General features: G+C 41.4%; 1 protein-coding gene across 1 annotated transcript in view; it reads right to left on the reverse strand.

The window, feature by feature from the left end:
* Positions 1-19851, reverse strand: part of prmt3 (protein arginine methyltransferase 3) — a 104575-nt gene that overhangs the window by 69903 nt on the left and 14821 nt on the right. The window contains exon 10 of the mRNA XM_080427727.1: positions 13528-13627. Coding sequence (XP_080283853.1) covers positions 13528-13627 — 100 coding nt within the window. The remainder of the gene's footprint in view (positions 1-13527; positions 13628-19851) is intronic.

Genomic DNA, 19851 nt, shown 5'->3' on the forward strand with positions numbered 1-19851 from the left:
AGAATTAACTGGTCTTTGTTTTTGCCCATACTCATGGTATTGTTTTTTTCTGCCTATTCTGCCCATTGTGGTCATAACCTGTTAAGTATTGGTCTTACTGTACAAGACCAATACTTCATTATGACAGGATCACAGGGTATCATAAGTTATTAATTCAAGTTCATCATTCACTTTATCCCTGAAATCAAAGGGGAGGGGGCAATATTTCCTGCAAAAATGATATTGATTAGTTCACATTAATTGTTTATCAAAAGGATGGATGAATTTTAAAAAATCGTATTAAAAGGATGAATGAATCTTATATTAAAATTGGCTTAAGGGAGGGCTGGCAGGCCGGCTGGATGGAGTGTGTTGTCTAACCTCAATGTGTCGTCATGGCATCAGCAAACAAATCAGTCAGCTCCATATATGGGCACAGAGCCTAAAGCCATTGCACTTACATCCATATAGTCTCAGCGCCACATATGCATCCCACGACTGACACAGCCCCGGGTAAGCAACCCGGTCTGGTGGGGATCTGCGCTCCAAGGAGTGTACTTTTTGTTTTAATTGATGTCATTTCATCTTCTGTTGGTTTTTGCTTTTTTGTTGTTATCTCACTGCATCTTTATCTTGTTTTGTAAAGCACTTTGTAACTCTGGAAGAGCGCTATACGAATGGAGTTCATTCTCATTTATCATATTATTGGGCTTAAAATTTTAGGTGGCTTACGTGTATTGTGTGCCGATTGATCCTGGGTACACTCCACCTGTTTGGGTTCAGATGGAGACAGAATCCTGTTTCTCTGCCATCTCTACTATGCTGCTCTATTTCACTGACATTAAGTCAATGTGGCAATAATCCGATAGTGAAGCAATCTCTCAAGATTCTAAACTAATTCAGCCTGACCTAACCCTGAAAAGTTTCCATCTCTGGTCCAATTTACCAAAATGTGCCCTTTTCTCCATCTTTGAATGATGAGGCATTTGCACTTCACTTCTCTAGCTCAACCATTTATTGACAATACCTTCTTTTTTCAAATCATTTTCCCAACTTCCGAAGAAAAGTTACATTTAATAAATATAATAATTTTATTATCTGCAAGTCAGAAAAAAATCTCCAATAAGTCCCCTAAAAATGCCTCGGGTGCAATATCAAATACAGTATCTACGGGGGCATTAATGACATTAATGGGGGTTTGTACTGGATGACAATTATCTTATCGAGTTTAAGGCTCCACCATCTGCACTGATCTATAGCCAAATTAGGGAAGATCATTTCCGTATATTGACCCTATTTGCCCTCGCTGTAAATCAGAGCCAGACACCTTGCTCCACCAAGTCTGGACATGTCCTAATTTGGCATATTTCTGGAGACAAATCTTTGTATGATTTTCAGAGGTCTTTTATCTTTTGACCTATTCCCATGTTTATTAACCCATTAATACCTGGAACGCATCTGTGTCACTTTTAGATTTCTTTAGGCTATTCAAAAATAGCAGATATACAAGCTCATAGCGCGGCACCGAGTGCCGCGCTATGAGCTTGTAGATCTGCTATTTTTGAAAAATCGTGAAAAAATATTTTTCAGATTTTTTTTCAAAAAACTGTTAGGATTTAGAAAACATTTTAAAGAATCGCCTCAGGTCTTAATGGGTTAATCAGACACAGTGACTTATGCCACGCTTTTTTTGCTAGATGGCTTGTTTTACAAGACTGAAAGTTAAATACTTCGACTTCCTACAGATACTACACATGATTTGGCAACCCGGGAGCCAGCGAACACAAAAAACGCTAATAAACAGCTGACATTTGGGGAAAGTGAAAAACGGGCTCCACTGTTCCGTGCACATGGTAATGGTCAATGGCTGTGTGCAAATGCAGAGCAATTGCTCGCAGCCACTGAGGAGAACCGGGCAGAAGAGATTTTGGGCTCAGACAGACAGAGCTACAGCTTTGTAGAATTATAGGATGATGTATTTTAGACAGAGTTTTGTCATCAAAAGTCAGAAGTTTAGTTGCAAAGGCAGCTGGCCCCAAACATCTCTTGTACGGCAAGACTTTGGAAATAAACACAGCCAATAAATCCTAATTACAACTCAGACACACCTGTGAAGCAATCACTGTGCACGCGAATGTGTGCATGAGTGTGTGTGTGTGTGTGTGTGTGTGTATCTAATTGCACTTTGAGAGTCCATCCATCTGTGTGTATCTCCTTGAATCTGAAAGCGTTTCTGTCCATCTGCGTGCGTGCGTGCGTGTGTACGGTAGGTCCTTCCAACAGAGGATCTGTCCAAGTGTGTAAGTCTGTTGGTGTGTATGTCCCTGAATGTGAGTGCCTGTCTGTCTATTTGCTGACATGAGTGTGCTTGCGTGCGTGCATGTGTGTGTGTGTGCATGTGGCTGACAGTCAGTCACACTGGAGGACAGAATGACTGATGACTAGCAGTCCGTTCTTGGGCAGGTGAAACTCTTAGTACTGATAATGAGGTGAGAGAGGAAGAGCTGCCATTTAATTTCACCTCTACCGCACGCAAAGCCTCCGAGTTAGATTCTTATCTACGCGTCTACGGTATGTTTTTGTCAGCCATGTGTGTGTGTGTGTGGGGGGAGTTTTTAATCATTTTGGGTGTGGTTTTTCTTTCCTTAACCCATTAATTGAGTGCCAATCGCGTAGATCTACGCGAACCTATTTAAAGCCGCCACGTGCCAATCGCGTAGATCTACGCGAACCGGTGCTTTTTCCTTTTAAAAAAAAAAAATACTTTTTTTAATTTTTGGTACGGCACATTTCATTGTAGCACCACCGGAAACTGAATTATTTGGGATCCGGTTTTGCCGATCCCGTCGGCCCCCATTCTAATGACGAATCTGAAACTCCATTTTCTCCTTGTAGTTTTTTCTCCTCGCATATCACTGTTTAACGTAAACCGTTCTAACTACAACATGGATGCCCCGTTTGACACGTGGTCTTCACTGGTAGAAGCAGTGAGATCTCCGCGATGTTTACAAACAGTGCACAGCTCAATCTTAAGGATTTTAACAAGGTCTATGGCGACGTGAAAAAAACAACAATAACACGTTGGCACTGGTGAGTACATTATGAGATGGCATGTGTTAAGACCTGAAGACACCCAAAATGATTAAAAACTTTACGGCTCAAATTCAAATTCGTGATCGGAGTCCTCCAGAGGCCAGAGAGTGTGTGAGTGTGTGTTAGACACACACACACACACAGTGAACAGACTGTAATGGCCCACAACCGAAAAGCAAAATAATCATGGTCAAACTTTATTCACCTCAAGGCAAACTGTCATAGATGCAGCACAGAACAAAACAAAGCCTAGCTGAGGACCTTCAAAATCACCCCATAGATTTGGGCCGTGAGCGCCTGGCTGCGGATCGAGGGCATGATTGTGGACCATCATAACTCCCATGGATCGTACTTGTGGACCCACCCAGCTACAGCTACATGGACCATGGAACACGACTGTGGACTACTATTATTATACTATTATATTATAATATTGTTATACCTGCCATTATTGTTATTGCTGTAATTATAGTTGTTAACTAGTGTTGTTGACGTTGATTTGTATCTCTCTCTTTCTATGTCCTCTCTCACTCTCTCATTCCCCCCAGACACGGTCAAAGCAGATGGCCACTGCCCAGCCTAGAGTCTGGGGAGTTTTTTCCCAGCCACTTTCACAAAAACGTTTACTCAGCAGTCTCTGCTCTATACTATGTAATGTGTCTTGAGACAACTTGTTATGATTCAGCACTATAATAAAATTGATGAATTGAATTCAATTGAAATTTCACTCGGTTCTCCTTCCTATACAAAGACACTCTTGGCATTCACAAAGGCTTCTCTCGAACCGAGCCTCCATCTGACACATTCCATTTCCTCTATAGACTCCCCGAACTCAGGGACGTGGGACCTGCTTCCGTGCATTACCAAACGGCTGTCAGAGAGTACAAAAGCTGAAATAATTTCTGCTGGGAGTGGGGTGTGTGCAGTGGTGTAAGGTAACTAAATACATTTACTCAAGTACTGTACTTAAGTACAATTTTGAGGTACTTTTACTTTACTGGAGTATTTCCAAATGTCAGTACTTTTACTTCTACTCCACTACATCTCGGAGGCAAATACTGTACTTTTACTCCACTACAATTATTTGAAAACTTTCGTTACAAGTTACTTTGCAGAAATTATTAATTATGAATTATTATATTATAAAACATACATTAACCACTTTAGCCCTATTTTATACCTAGGCTATTTGAAAATAGCAGATCTAAAAGCTCGCAACGCGTTGTGAGCTTGTAGATCTGCTAATTAAAAAAAAAAAAGTACTTTTACTTTTGGTACTTTAAGTACATTTTGATGCAAAATACTTTTGTACATTTACTCAAGTAAGTTTTGCATTCTGGACTTTTACTTGTAACAGAGTATTTCTATATCGCAGTATTGGCACTTTTACTTAAGTAAAGAATTTGAGTACTTTTTCCACCACTGGCTTGTGGGCTAACTTTTTCTCGACGAAAGTGTTCGCACGGCGTCCTTCCATCGAACGCCCATCATCAGGTCAGCGGGCCCATCATCAGCCGCGGTGGTGATGGATCTTGGAGTGACAATCTTTATTTAGCCGCTCAGTAATACGTTCTCCCCTCCTCTCTCTCCCCCAAAACTCTCCTCCAGTCTCTCTTATCTGGCGCTGGTCTTGTTTGTTCTTGTGGCACGTTAACCTTTTCAGACCCGAGAACGCATCTGTGTCATTTTAAGATTTATTTGGGCTATTAAAAAATAGTGTGCTGAATATAGTGCTGAATGATATAGTGCTGAATGCTATTTTTGAAAAATCGTGAAAATTTGAACAAATCTTTGAATATATGTATATTTTTAAAGCAAACATTTCTTGGCAATCTTGGCAATCTTTGCTTCTGGGGGGATTCTACAAATGTCTTCTAAATCCTAGTTTTTGGAGAAAAACTAATATGTTGCTATAATCAGTGGTTCTCAAACTTTTTCATGGACACGCCAAAATTATATGAATTTTGGCCGCGGACCACCATTTCAAAATATTTTGTTCCAGGGACCCCCCCCCCCAGAAGTTGTAACAGAGTTAAAAAATATTCGCTACGGAAAAACAGATATTCAAAGATTTCCACAGTATTTTTACGATTTTTAAAAAAAATAGCAGATCTACAAGCTCGTATATCGGCTATTTTTGAATAGCCCAAAGAAATCTTAAAATGACACACAGATGCGTTCCCGGTCTGAAAGGGTTAAAGCAGAGGACGGATCAATGTTGGTGAGTTATGAAATGACAGGCTCGCTGCTCATGGCCGTTTTTCAAATATTGCCACGGTGGATGAACCGCTCGCCCATCCCCTCACCCCCCACTCCGCCACTATACTGCTACGCATTGGGAACCATTATCAGCTCCATCCATTAGCCTCGCGACTGTTGTCAGTTTTAATGTCTTAGACGGCGGAACTTCTTTTGATACGATCTGTTTGCTTCTCTTCAGAGACAACATATAGCATTGTTGGATAGGGCTGTCAACTGAGCTCGGAAATTACAGTATTTGATTACTAGTATTATGTTTTGCACAGAAAATTAAGCACATAAAACAAATATGGGCAAATTCTCCTTCTACAGCACGGCCACCAAGGTATGGAATAGTCTAACGCCATCCCTCAAAAAATGCAGTTCGCTGGGCTCATTTAAAACAGCCCTAAAAACTCATCTTTCTGGAGGCCAAAAGAGGAGGTAGTACCAGTTTCCCGGTAGACAGACGACCCCCCTCCCCTTTCTTGTATATATATATTTTTTCATGCTTTTTTTGTACAGAGTGGTATTTTTTCTCTGTATTTTTATGTTGATTTGAACTGTTTGGTTGCTACTATATATATATGTCTATGAAATTAATACCAAGGACCCCAATGGAAACAAGTCCGCAAGGACTTTTTTGGTCGGACCTTTTAGACGAAAAGTATTATAAATGTAACTGTGTTGTTTTACATTCCTTTTGCCTAATAAAATTTTCAATCAATCACATAATGCGAGTAATGTCAAAACCGGTCAGTACCGTTATATATCCACAATAGGGTGCTCGCTGATAGCCTGGCATGGCCAGTGACTAATATCACTGCGTAGATAGATACTAGTCTGGAATCTCTGTTTGGAACCTGCATTCCCAAGGGGCGGATAAAGAAAAGGCCTCTGGTGATAAACCCCGGCCCCATATTTGCATACTGGTTCCTGATTGGTGCCCCACAACTTCGGGGGCAGCCAAATCCAATCACAGCCTGGCGGGGCCAGACCTAATCTGCCGATTTTTTTTCTTTTTTGCACTGGCAGCAGAACATGTGAGCGAAGCGGAGCGACGCGATTTTGACGTGAGCGAGGAGCTGGTTTATAAAAAGGTTGGAGCGCTACTCAGAGCGAGGACCGCCTGCCGCTCCAAGCCGCCCCGGCGGGGGCCGCGCACCGAATGTTTGAGCATGCCGGATTGCCGGTCGCACGGACTCAGAGACACACAGACATCCAGCAGTGCACAGCGCACCGAGATTTCATTCGAATTTCTACTTTCTTTTTCTTTTCTTTTTTTGAGTGGTGCTAGCCACTCCAAGGAGTGACTTTGTCCTGGTGTCTGTCTGTGTGTCTGTGTGTCTGTGTGTATGAGCACGGCCTCTCTGTATGTTTGAGCACAGCCTCAACAGCTGCGGCTGATTGCAACACAAAGATGCAACCAGTTACACTAATTATACACACACACGCACACACACACTCACACACAACACACACTTTTGAGTAAAAATACTTAATGAGTAAAAATACTTAAAATGAGTAAAAATACTTAAATATTAGTAATGATACTTTAAAGTTCCTATACTGATTAAAAATACTTTAAATAAGTAAAAATACTTTAAATGAGTAAAAATACTTAAAAGATGTTAAAATGAGTAAAAACACGTAAAAATCAATAAAAACATTTTAAAGTACTTAAAATTAGTAAAAATACTTTGAAGTCATCAAAGTCTGTAAAAAGTAACTAACGAAATGAACTCATGAAAGGCACCACTCTCTTCACACTGGTGTGATTTTTTACTGTTGAGCGACCCGGTTTGAGCGGAGCATGGAGCGAGAGGTGCGCAAATCAACGTGAGCGACGGAGCGACGGGGAGCGGAGCGCGGGGGGAGTCAACGTGAGCGAATAGCGAGCGTGAAAACCAGCCCCCTGGAGCGCCGAGCGGCATATCCACCCGCTCCGCTCACGTGCTCCGACTGGCAGATTCGTCTGGTTTCCAGGCTAGCTCGCTGCCGATTGTAAACAAAAAGCTTACAAAAGGTAAAGTTAAATATGTATTTGATGTCTCAGATAACTGACTTTAGAAAGGTGGACCACTATAAACTAGAGTGATCCATTATTTTACCTTGGCACCCTCTGATACTTGAATGTTGTCAGACATGAAATAATGACTAATGTAGACTACCGGTCCGGTACATGAATCCCTCTGGTATTTCAGCGGCACAAGCGTATAAAAAAAAAAAACAGCTTGTAGTGACAGCGGGAGCATGGATGAACGCTCGAGGCTGGTTGGCAAAAGGCTAGAATAAAGATACAAAGGATTCTTCAGTGATGTCACCATCGTGTTTCAGACTTGTGGAGCCTTTAACTACTGAAGCCCCGTCCGCTACACAGCGGTGTATCAAAAACCATCAGCACGCAATGCTTTGATTGGTTGAATTGACATTATATACAGTAAAACATGTGTGGTAGCCACGCCAACTAATCGGATATATATTTTTACAATTGATTTTTCGAAAATTATTCAAGGTTGGATTTGTTATCAGTCCTATTTTATATCTCTTATTTGCGATATACTGTTCTAACCCATTAACCCATTCAGACCTGAGGCCGATACCGTGTTTTCTAAATCCTAACAGTTTTTTGAAATATATAAGAATATAAAAAATTAAAATATAAAAAATAAAAAATCTCAAAATATTTTCTTCCAGGGACCCCCCCAGATGCAAAGATTTGAGTTACACGATTTTTCAAAAATACCAAAGAAATCTAAAAGTGACACAGATGCGTTCCCGGTCTTAATGGGTTAAGACCGGGAAAGCCTATACGTTGTTATACCTTTAAAACCGGGAAAGCATCTGTGTCATTTTAGATGTTGCTATGTATAGCAACAGGATCTTTATTACATTTTTTGAATATTTTTTTTTTTTTCGGAAAACGTATGGTTATGATTTAGAAGGCGTTTTAAAAATTCTCTTGGGGTGGGCTAAGTGGGCTAAGAGAAATGAGTCGTTGAAGATGTAGAATTCTCTTTGTGAGAGAGACACTTGAATCTATATCCATTACACAACAAGTGGTCGGTACCTAAATGCACTTCATGCACTCATGCAAACTAGCAGGCCTGCGTCGAAATGAATGCATGAATGTCACTGTGTCACTCTATGAATTGAATACACAGGACCCCAATGGAAACAAGCCATAGAGCTTTCTTGGGTTCAATCATTTTAGCACAGTATCAAACTGTACTTTCAGTGCTTTTTTTTTGCCAACTGTTAATTGAAGTAATCAATCAATCAATCAATCAATCAAACTGGTGGGGAGGTTTCTGAACTTTTTTTGCAATTGGCCACATTTATGCATAACTAAAAAAAGTGTGCAAGGCCAAGTTGCGTAACCAGGGCTGTGTGGGGAAATAAGAGTTTGTACGACAGACGGTGCAAGTGTTCAACGTTTGTGGTAGCGTACGACCTACTGCTCAAAAGCTATGGGCCAAAACAATGAAGCAGCCTGTTGTAGTGCCACCATGATGTAGCCAATTTGAAAATAATGGGTCGGAGGTTCTTCCTTGGCCTACTGGGAGTGTGTGTGTGACGTAAGTTTCATGCTGATCGGTCTGACAAGCGGTGCCCAAAATTAACTGGTCACAGACAGGCAGGCAGGCATAGACGGATAGACGGACTCGAAGTCTCACTTAAGTCAAAACATAAGCCCTGCCCCCGGCCATTCCAGCCTGGCAGGGATAATTACCTGATTTAAATACGTGCAAATAGCACCGGGACGCTACTTGCTTGGCAGCACATTTAGGAGCGTACATGTATTTTACCCTTTGCGGCAGCTTTTCGTCTTATTCGCATGGGTATAGCAGGTGTAAAAGTCGACCATTAGAGGACCCTTTTCACACACTCAGGCCTTAAAATTGATTTTAACCCATTAACTGATTCACTGCCAATCACGTAGATCTACGCGAACCTATTTAAAGCCGCCACGTGCCAATCACGTAGATCTACGTGGCTAAAAAAATATGAAAATACCTCTGGCAGTTAATGGGTTAAGACCGGGAACGCATCTGTGTGTCATTTTTGGATTTCTTTGGCTATAAAAAAATAGCAGATCTACAAGCTCATAGCGCGGCACCGAGTGCCGCGCTATGAGCTTGTACAGTAGATCTGCTATTTTTGAAAAGTCGTGAAAATTCGTGGCAAAATCTTGGATTATATATTTTTTAAAGCAAACATTTGTAAAATATTTAGTTCCAGGAACCCCCAGAAGCAAAGATTTGAGTTACAAATGTCAGCCAAAAAAAAGAACAAAAATTAAATATTTGCACGACTTTTCATGATTTTTCAATAATAGCAGATCTAGCGCGGCACTCAGTGCCGCGCTACGAGCTTGTAGATCTGCTTTTGAATAGCCAAAGACATCTAAAAATGACACAGATGCGTCCCAGGTCTCAATGGGTTAAAGAAAAGGTGAGTCATTTTGGAGGTAATATATTCTCAGTCACATTACTCTATCCGTTACATCCCTCGTCTACTACCCTACTCTGTTTTAACTGATCCCTGTTGGAGGCCCCAGAAAGCCTAGGGTAGGACGTTCTGGGAGCTGCTCCCTCTAAACTTGCGTGCTCTTTAACTATCTTTGTGATGATCCTCACAAAGAGTCCTTGTTTTCATGGGGCTAATTTTAGAGATAAGGCTTTGGTTTAAAGGTAGGGTAAGTGATTTTCTTTCATTAAGATAAGTGTTAAATAGCTCTATATTGTGATAGTACTCATTGCTATAGAGTGTTTGTTCAGTAAAAGGAGTCTCCTTGTCTCTTCAGCTCTTTATAAAACAGAAAATGCATTTTCGTTTCAGTTTCAGTTTCATTTTCAATTTTATCCAATCAGGATAGAGAACTCAAGGATATAGATTAAACAAGTGAAATTGGAAGTGATGACACTAAGAAATGAGCATGCAAAATTGGAACTGGAACACTATAAAAATGAAGCTTAAAAATGGGTACTTTCTCCTGATTGGCTGAGAGTTTGACACCTACCGGAAAATGTATTTTCTGTTTATTAAAGAGCTGGAGAGACGGGGAGACTCCTGTTACTGAACAAACACTCTATAGCAATGATTACTATCAGAATATAGTGCTTTAACCTTTTAACAAAATACTTTTTGTTTTAACCCAAAAATATCACTTACCCTACCTTTAAGGCACGTAGTAGTGAGGGCTAAAGGCTGCGACGTACCAATTTATACCGAACATTTTCAGCTTTGGAAGGGCTTGCTGAACTGAAGAACATTCGGCGAGGACTAAAGTCTTTTATACTGCCTCAGAACTCGGCTCTGAGTTCTGAATACTAGACCCTGCCCACTCAGTGAGTATTCTGCTTGAATCTCTGCTGTTTATTTTTATCAATCTCTGATTTCTGAATCCAAGTACCCCCCCGACTACAATATTTTGCTTAGAAGACAGTAAGAGAAAACCATAGCTAGCATAATATAACGCTATGAAGGAATGATGAGTTGACAACCCACCTTTTGAAGAATCAAATTACAAATAAGAAATGGAGTGAAAAAGATCAATGAGCGCAGCACGCCAGTGCCAATATCTCATGGTTATAGCCCTCCCTCTCATGTGAGTCTGGCAAAAGTTGAGCCTGCTTCAAAACCTTGTCCATGTACCGTACATAAAGTAAGATCAATAGCGACATACTGTAGGAGAAAATGATTGAAAATGTCCCCATAGATACACCTTCTAAGAACATCATTATGTATAGAATTAAGGATCATAAGGCTTCCTGGTGGCTCATTTGGGAACAGAACTAATCATGACAAAATGCATTTGAATCCGGCTTCAGATCTGTGCACATGTCTTCCCTGTACTGTACCCAGCGCCGACTGTAATAATGCTGAAATGCTTCAAAAACCTGCATGTAATAAAAGGTAATTGATGGCAGCTGAGATTATGTTGGTATCACAATGACAGTCAGGGTTTAACACCAGTGAAAAGTTATCTGCCATGGGCCAAAAGTCTGTACCGTTGTGATAGCTGTCAGCTGTCCCCATTGAATGTGGGCAGCCTTTAACCCTTTCAAACAGAGAACGCATCTGTGTCATTTTTAAGATTTATAAAAAAATAGCAGATCTACAAGCTCGTAGCGCGGCACCGAGTGCCGCGCTACGAGCTTGTAGATCTGCTATTTTTTTGAAAAATCGTGAAAATGTGTGCAAATCTTTTATTTTTTCTGTAGCGCAAATTTTTTACTCCGTTACAACTTCTGGAAGGGTCCCTGGAACAAAATATTTTGAGATAGGGGTCCGCGGCCAAAATTCATATAATTTTTTAACTGTTAGGATTTGGAAGACATTTGTAGAATCCCCCAAGAAGCAAAGCTTTGAGTTTTTAAAAAAAGCTTTAAAAATATATATATATATATTCAAAGATTTGCTCAAACTTTCACGATTTTTAAAAAAATAGCAGATCTACAAGCTCATAGTGCGGCACTCAGTGCCGTGCTATGAGCTTGTATATCTGCTATTTTTGAATAGCCAAAGAAAAAAAAAAAAAAAAGACACTAAGATTCTTTCCCGGTCTTAATGGGTTAAAAAAAGCCCGGGCCACCGCAAGAAACGTCTGCCATCGGCGCGGCATGATGAGAAGTGACTGGAGGATTCTCAGATTTATTAGCGCACCATGAGCTGGTGTCATCGGAGATTATGCCCCCTATCCTTCAACCGCTCCGCTGGCACATCAACCCCCGCTCCGGATTTCAATTTCCCCCCAGTAAGAGAGGGTGTGGGAATGGCTCTGGGTTGGTGACCCTAAGCTCGTGACCCTGGGGGGGGTGCGGGGGGGATGGATGGGGGGGGAGGAGGAGGCGGAGTAGGGGACAGATACGGGCTGCTCATGAATTAGGGATGACTTCAGCGGTGCGTTCAACTTTGGCCTGTCTGGGGCTGCTGTATCGCTGCGGAGAATCTCCCTGATAAATGGGCGTCAAGGCCAAAGAAGACTGCTCCCTTCCTGGTTAGGTATTCAGAGAAGCAGATAGGGCCGCTTTTTTTGGACCCCGCTAAGGCCATGTTTAACTCTTTAAGACCGGGGACGCATCTGTGTGCCATTTTTTAGATTTCTTTGGCTATTCAAAAATAGCAGATTATACAAGCTCATAGCGCGCACCGAGTGCCGCGCTATGAGCTTGTATAATCTGCTATTTTTTTTTAAATCATGAAAAGGTTTGCAAATATTTGATTTTTTTTCTTTTTTTTTGCAGACATTTGTAACTCAAATCTTTGCTTCTGGGGGTTCCTGAAACTAAATATTTTACAAATCTTCGCTTTGAAAAATATATAATACAAGATTTTGCCACGAATTTTCACGATTAAAAAAAAAATGCAGATCTACAAGCTCATAGCGCGGCACCGAGTGCGCTATGAGCTTGTATATCTGCTATTTTTTAATAGCCAAGGAAATCTAAAAATGACACACCTGTGTTCCCGGTCTTAATGGGTTAAAACATATCCCACTCTTCCTGGCAGCTAAGCTCAGATTCCGCACAATCCTCTAGTGTAATTTCAACTTTGAGTGGGACCATTTAGTTGCATTTGTGCATGCATGAGTTGCAAATCATGGATAAATAAACTTTAAATTTGCTGTTAAAAAACACAAACACGACCGGATGTAAAAATATCCACGGTGCAAATTTAGGGCACTTAAAGCAGGTTATGTTATTGTGGATATCATGGGATAGGAGCACTTAGGTCCCACCATAAAAGGTTTGTCAAAAAGGTTCATGACACCCCTGGACATTTCGACAGTAAATTCTCAAATAACAAAATTATTCCTCTTCTAATAGAACTTCGGCATTTTGTTTCAATACAAATGTCCCCGTCTCACCCGACCCTCGACAGCTGACCCTTGCTGACTTGAAAAAGTAGAAAAACCTTCCAACAACGTTCAAACCGAGACGACTGCTGTGGATTCACTCAAAAAAGTCCCTCTAAACACAGATATACCCGTTGTAACTGCCTGCGTTCATGTGGTGGATGCCAAGAAAGTTGCACCAGCATCTACTTTTCTGGAGGTTGGGTGCACCTCGATTAAAGAGGCACTACTATGTGCCATGAGTGTCTATTTGGTTCCTAACTATCAATCAGCTGCAAACCCACTGGAACCCCCCTCAAGGACTCCTGGGGCTCCCCGGATCCCACATTGAGAAGCAGTGATTTCAAGGTACTGACCATCCATTCGGAGATGATGATGTCCACCTTCTCCACGGGTAAGCTGATGTCTTCAATGCGACCTTTGAGCAGAGTGATCTTGTCTTCCAGGTTGTTGGTTCTGTGAAATCAACACAGAAAATGAGACCCCTAGAGTCACCTAGTCACCTTAACTGCTTAACTGCCAAAGACATTTAAAAAAAAAAGAAAATCTAAAAAGATTTTCTAATTATTTATAATTGACACTCTTTCGATATTCCAAACGAATAAGGAGATAACAATTTCCAAAGATTTTCTGCTCCATCCACTTCAATGTTAAAATTGAAACGGACAAACAATTCAAAATGTTTTTTGGTTTGAAACTACTGGTTTTGAGCTATTTTCAAACATCAAACAACACATGACAACAAGGTCAAATTGACCTCGTTGACATTTGTGAAACCACACCTGAATCTCATCTGTGATTAGAAATTTTCTGGGGATCAATCATACTAGAGAAAAATATTCTGTGGCTATGCGAAAAGGTACCAAAATCGTTCAAAACCCTGGCAGAGGCTACAGACTTTTCTGAAAAACTCTGGCAGTCAATGTGTTAATGTGCCAAAGCATCACTCAATCCAGTTGTCAAAAGTTGCATTATTTTAGACTTCCGGGTCCAAGTGCGTGTTTTCCCAATATGTGCAGTGCTGTGTCCCTCGCTGTTTTAACAGATCTGAGAATAAAATAACGACTAAAGTGTCATTCTACAGCTTTCCTCGTATTTAATATATATATATATATATATATATAAATAAAAATACAAAATAAATATTATAATAATAAATAAATAAATATGTATATAAACATATATATTAGCCTACTTTCTACTGTCTATGATATTAGCATTAAGACCCTTATTAACCCTCAATGGTTCAGTTCTGAAAAAGGAGGTTATTGTAAAAAGATTTACGGGTTCCAACATGTTTGTTTACAATGAAGAGTGGACGGCACTGGTGCCTTTTGGACCCAGAAGTGACGTCGAAATACAAAATGACGTCAGACTTAAAGAACGAATACTGTGTTACTTAATACTGTACGTAAGTGTTCCTATTGCCTTGTACATTGAAGTGCCGAGATACTCTGACAAAGACAGCCAAAGTGACTGATGAAAATCACTGTGAAATGTTCCTTACCAGAGCCTTCTCACAACGAGGGTATTGTGTCAACCAAACAACAAAGTGATTTGAAAAGGCCAGGCAACGGCCAGTACCGCCTTGTGAAAAATCAATCTACGTCTGCACATTAGAGCCGAAAAGAGGGGGAAACTGTGACTGTATCCCTACGGAGTCGTGTCAAGCCCAGGACAGGTAAGCGAGCGCGAGAGATCGGCCCCCTGTTTGAAATGATCCTTCCTCTCTCTGACCAGGCCACTCTGGTTATCAATCTCTGTGAATATTCCATTATCATGACAGCTAATGTTACTGGGGACAGAACAATTACTCACAGCCTAGAGTGCATTTCTGTAGCAATGATCCTTATCTTGAACTGCCTCTCTCCTCTCTTCTGCTCGCGCTATCGCCTCCTCCCAGAAACATTCTGAGGCGCCCCCCCCCTCTCCCCCCCCCCCACTTCACCACCACCCGCCTCTCACACCAAGGAAACACTGTAATCTCATTATTGGGGTAATTTAGAGGACAATGTCAGGAGGACTCCAGAGACAGTGTGCGCACGTCGTGTGTGTGTGTGTGTGTGCTTGATTTAGTGTGAGAGAAAGAGAGAGAGAGAGACTGCTATTTCTATATAAAAAGTGAAAACCCAAGTCATTTTACATTCAATCCTCACTATTGCCCTCCTAATGAATTGCAGCATTTGCCATTCAAATCCATTTTAAGAATGTCATTTAGACACGCACGTTTGAATCAAAATGTAACTGTAACTAATACATAACTTTGAAGTCCAACAGGCAAACAACGGGCCTTTTTTCCTTGCCGTTTCGGCTCAAAAGCAAGCAGACTATTGGGGCAATTAATCAATTAAAATCCATTTGTACACATCACATTGAAAAACTATTTGGCTCTTATCCGTGAAGGAGGGAGGGACACGTTGCGCCGTTTCATTTAGAACTTTGTCGGGCAGTGGAGGAGATGAGAGATGGATGGTCCTGCATTGCCGGCAGCAGACGCTTTAATTACCTCCTTATATTAACCCATTGAGACCTGAAGCCGATTCTACATGTCTCCTAAATCTCAACAGTTTTCTGAAAAACTTATGTTTCTATATCAGTGGTGCTCAATCTTTTTCATGTCAAGGACCCCCAGAATGATATGTATTTGGCCGCGGACCCCCATCAAAATATTTTGTTCCAGGGACCCCCCAGAAGCAACGATTTGAGTTAAAAATGTTCGCTTTAAAAATATATATTCAAAGATTTGCACACATTTTCATGATTTTTCAAAAATAGCAGATATACAAGCTCATAGCGCGGCACTCGGTGCCGCGCTATGAGCTTGTAGATCTGCTATTTTTGAATAGCCTAAAGTGTAAAATAATGCTTTTTAGCTCAAATCTAAAAATGACACAGTTCCAGGTATTAATGGGTTAACATCATGAGGAAGTGACGGATGCAAACAGCCCGGTCGCTCGGGTGGAACGCGTACACACAGCCAAGCACACACACACACACACACACACACACACAAACTTGAAGAAGTGCTGTAAAATCACAAGACAAGTAAGCAGTAAGGATGGCATACCCAAGGACGTGTGTGTGTGTGTGTGTGTGTGTGTGTGTGTGTGTGTGTGTGTGTGTGTGTGTGTGTGTGTGTGTGTGTGTGTGTGTGTGTGTGTGTAAAAAAAGCAGCCAATCCCATACATTGCTGTTCCATTACTGAAGCTGCACTGCTGGAGAAACCAAAGACAATAGCCACGCGCGCACACACACACACACACACACACACACACACACACACACACACGCACACGCACACGCACACTCACGCATCAACGATAGGGAATCAGTGGGCTGTAAAATTAAAACGTCCCTTCTTTGGCAATCCTGTTGTTTTGCTTATACGACACTCACTTACATAATGATTATTATAACGGTCATAACCGTCCATGAGTCCAAAAAATACATTTGGAAGCCAGGGGTGTGTAGAGAGGTATAGGAGCACTCTGGTGAGTGCATGCAGAGCGGGGGGTGAGGGAGGATGGGGGGTAAACTAAATAGCCTTTACTGTGGAGAGCTGTCCAACCTGACTCTCCGCTATAAAAAAAGAAAAATAAACCTTCAAGTATGGCCAAACACACAGCATCAGATATTGGACTAAGGACTAAATTAACACATTGAGTGCCAGAGGTTTTTCAAAACAGGGTACAGCCAGTGCCAGCGTTTTTAAAGGAGAATACCGGACAAATTAAGTGTTGTCTTTGATGTCTCGTTACTCACCTACCGACGTGAAAAGTGGCGTTCTTTTTTTTCCATAGATTCCCCTGTCGTCATTTTTTAAACCCCCTCCGTTGTCATAATGGGAGCGCGTGGGTTAGGGAGATTCGTCTATTATAACCGATCCAAAGTTGTTTTTTTCTCTACTGCTAGTCATTGTGGAGTCTCATGATAGTCAAACATGCGCTGAAATTCCTGCGAGGCCACCGTTAATGGCGAACGACTTAACACTGGTTGCTTGTTTCCAGAACCTGGCAACACGAGTTGCCAGGTTCTGGAAAGAAACAAGCATCCAGGTAGGTGGATGCTTGGTGAGTAACGAGACATCAAAGACAACACTTAATTTGTCCGGTATTCTCCTTTAACAATTTTTCTACCTTTTTCAAGTAGTCACAAAATATTTTCCGTGATCACCGTCCTCACGGTGATCCCCTCATTACACACACAGGGGTCTCGTAGAATCGAGAAAAAAAGAAAAAAACATTCGGAAATAGTCAAAAATACATAGTAAAAAAAAGTACACAGGAGCCGAGATACAGGCTTTTAAAGTTAACCAGGAAGTGGATAGGAGTCTAAATCTTCGAAAAATGATATCTCCTGGTGCTGTGAAGGAAAAAAGAAAAAAGAAAGAAAACCGGCACTCAATGGTTGGATTGTGAAAAATGGCCAGGGCCGTTTTTGGCACTCAATGTGTTAAAAAGGTACCAGTGGGGGGGGGTTACCGTATGTCTGTTTGTGCGTGTGACTGTGCCTCTTTTGACCTCAGACCCCTTCAGACCCTCACGTTGATAGAACGATGAGAAATAATGATTATGATAGTACCTCCCAAGAGTTATAGTTGAGGTTATGTTAAGGTTTCAGATCAGCATATAGAGCTTAACCCATTGAGACCTGAAGCCGATTCTACATGTCTCCTAAATCTCAACAGTATTCTGAAAAACGTATGTTTCTATGTCAGTGGTTTTCAAACTTTTTCATGTGAAGGACCCCCAAAATTATATGTATTTGGCTGCGGACCCCCATCAAAATATCTTGTTCCAGGGACCCCCAGAAGCAAAGATTTGAGTTAAAAATGTTCGCTTTAAAAATATATATATTCAAAGATTTGAACACATTTTCACGATTTTTCAAAAATAGCAGATCTACAAGCTCGTAGCGCGGCACTCGGTGCCGCGCTATGAGCTTGTATATCTGCTATTTTTGAATAGCTAAAAGTGTAAAATACTGCTTTTTAGCTCAAATCTAAAAATGAGACAGTTCCAGGTCTCAATGGGTTAAGGTTTGAATGAACGTAGTCAATGGAAAGCTCCTCACACACAGAGAGAGCGTGTCTCTGTCTATCTGACTGAGTGAAAGCCTATGTGACTTTATAGTTACTATAGGGGAGGCGGTGGAGAGGACTCTGGGTGTAAATTAGGTGCGTTACGGCCGTGCCGACTGACAGCAGGCTCTATTGGAGTCAACCAGCTGAGACAAATAAAAAGGTGGCTGGAGGTCATGGAGACCTCTGCACACAGTGCACACACAGCCCCCGGTGCTACAGAGAGAGAGAGAGAAGGGGACGTCACGGTTCACCGCAGCCCAGGTGAACTGGACAGGGGGGGGGGGGTTTACAGTTGTTCACGTAGGCCCAGTCAATGACAGTTTTTACAAGCAAGCCCTTATATACAGTACAATCAACACACGTTAAGTCCTTATCTATGGTCCCAGTTGACTGAGGGAGGTGGGCTTGGTGGATGGGCTTATTTATGTTTGTACTCTATATGTACACGCATCTACTGAATGCTGTCACTGTGACTTAACCCATTGAGACCTGAAGCCGATTCTACATGTCTCCTAAATCTTAACAGTATTCTGAAAAACGTATGTTTCTATATCAGTGGTGCTCAATCTTTTTCATGTCAAGGACCCCCAAAATCATATGTATTTGGCCGCGGACCCCCATCAAAATATTTAGTTCCAGGGACCCCCCAGAAGCAAAGATTTGAGTTAAAAATGTTCGCTTTAAAAAAATATATATTCAAAGATTTGCACACATTTTCACGATTTTTCAAAAATAGCAGATCTACAAGCTCGTAGCGCGGCACTCGGTGCCGCGCTATGAGCTTGTATATCTGCTATTTTTGAATAGCCCAAAGTGTAAAATAATGCTTTTTAGCTCAAAACTAAAAATGACACAGTTCCAGGTCTTAATGGGTTAAGTCCTTATCTATGGTCCCAGTTGACTGAGGGAGGTGGGCTTGGTGGATGGGCTTATTTATGTTTGTACTCTATATGTACACGCATCTACTGAATGCTGTCACTGTGACTTAAAACATTTCCATTAAAGTTTGGTTGAGAAGACCGTATTTAAATTGCGCCGCTCAATCTTTCTTCATTGTGTTGGAGTCTACTGTACATCTTATTCCAGGCAAATACTGACTTAACGTCCCCTTCATGGATCGCTAAAGTTTCACTAGTTATCGGCATAGAGGTATAATATAACTAGAGGGCGGATTGCCCCGCCCCCCAGCTATCATTTCAATGAATGTGCTCAGTGGCGTTTTGAAGCACCCGGAAACCTGCCGGAAGTAGAATTATTGGTTCGATTTTGTACCCCCATAGAGTTATGAGCATGCGCACTAGTGTCCTTTTTGCGTTCTACGGCAGCCCGTGTGTCAAGGATTGAACGCGAGATATTTATTAAATACACTCGAGATGCCTATGTATATGTAAATGCATATGTATGTATGTATAATATGTTTACATATTTATATGTATAAATATCTCTCAGTATGTTTTGCACGTGCATGTATTTCTCCCCGCCTGCAGTTCCAGCTTTGGCCACTGGGGTGGCAGCTTCAATGTTTCTCAGCAACTCTGGGGGCTTGGTTATCGGACCATCTAAATATTTCCATGAAATGTGACTCGCATGCAGACAG

Source organism: Gymnoscopelus braueri, assembly GCF_963280865.1.
Source record: "Gymnoscopelus braueri genome assembly, chromosome: 1".
In the NCBI taxonomy this organism is placed as follows: Eukaryota; Metazoa; Chordata; class Actinopteri; order Myctophiformes; family Myctophidae; genus Gymnoscopelus; species Gymnoscopelus braueri.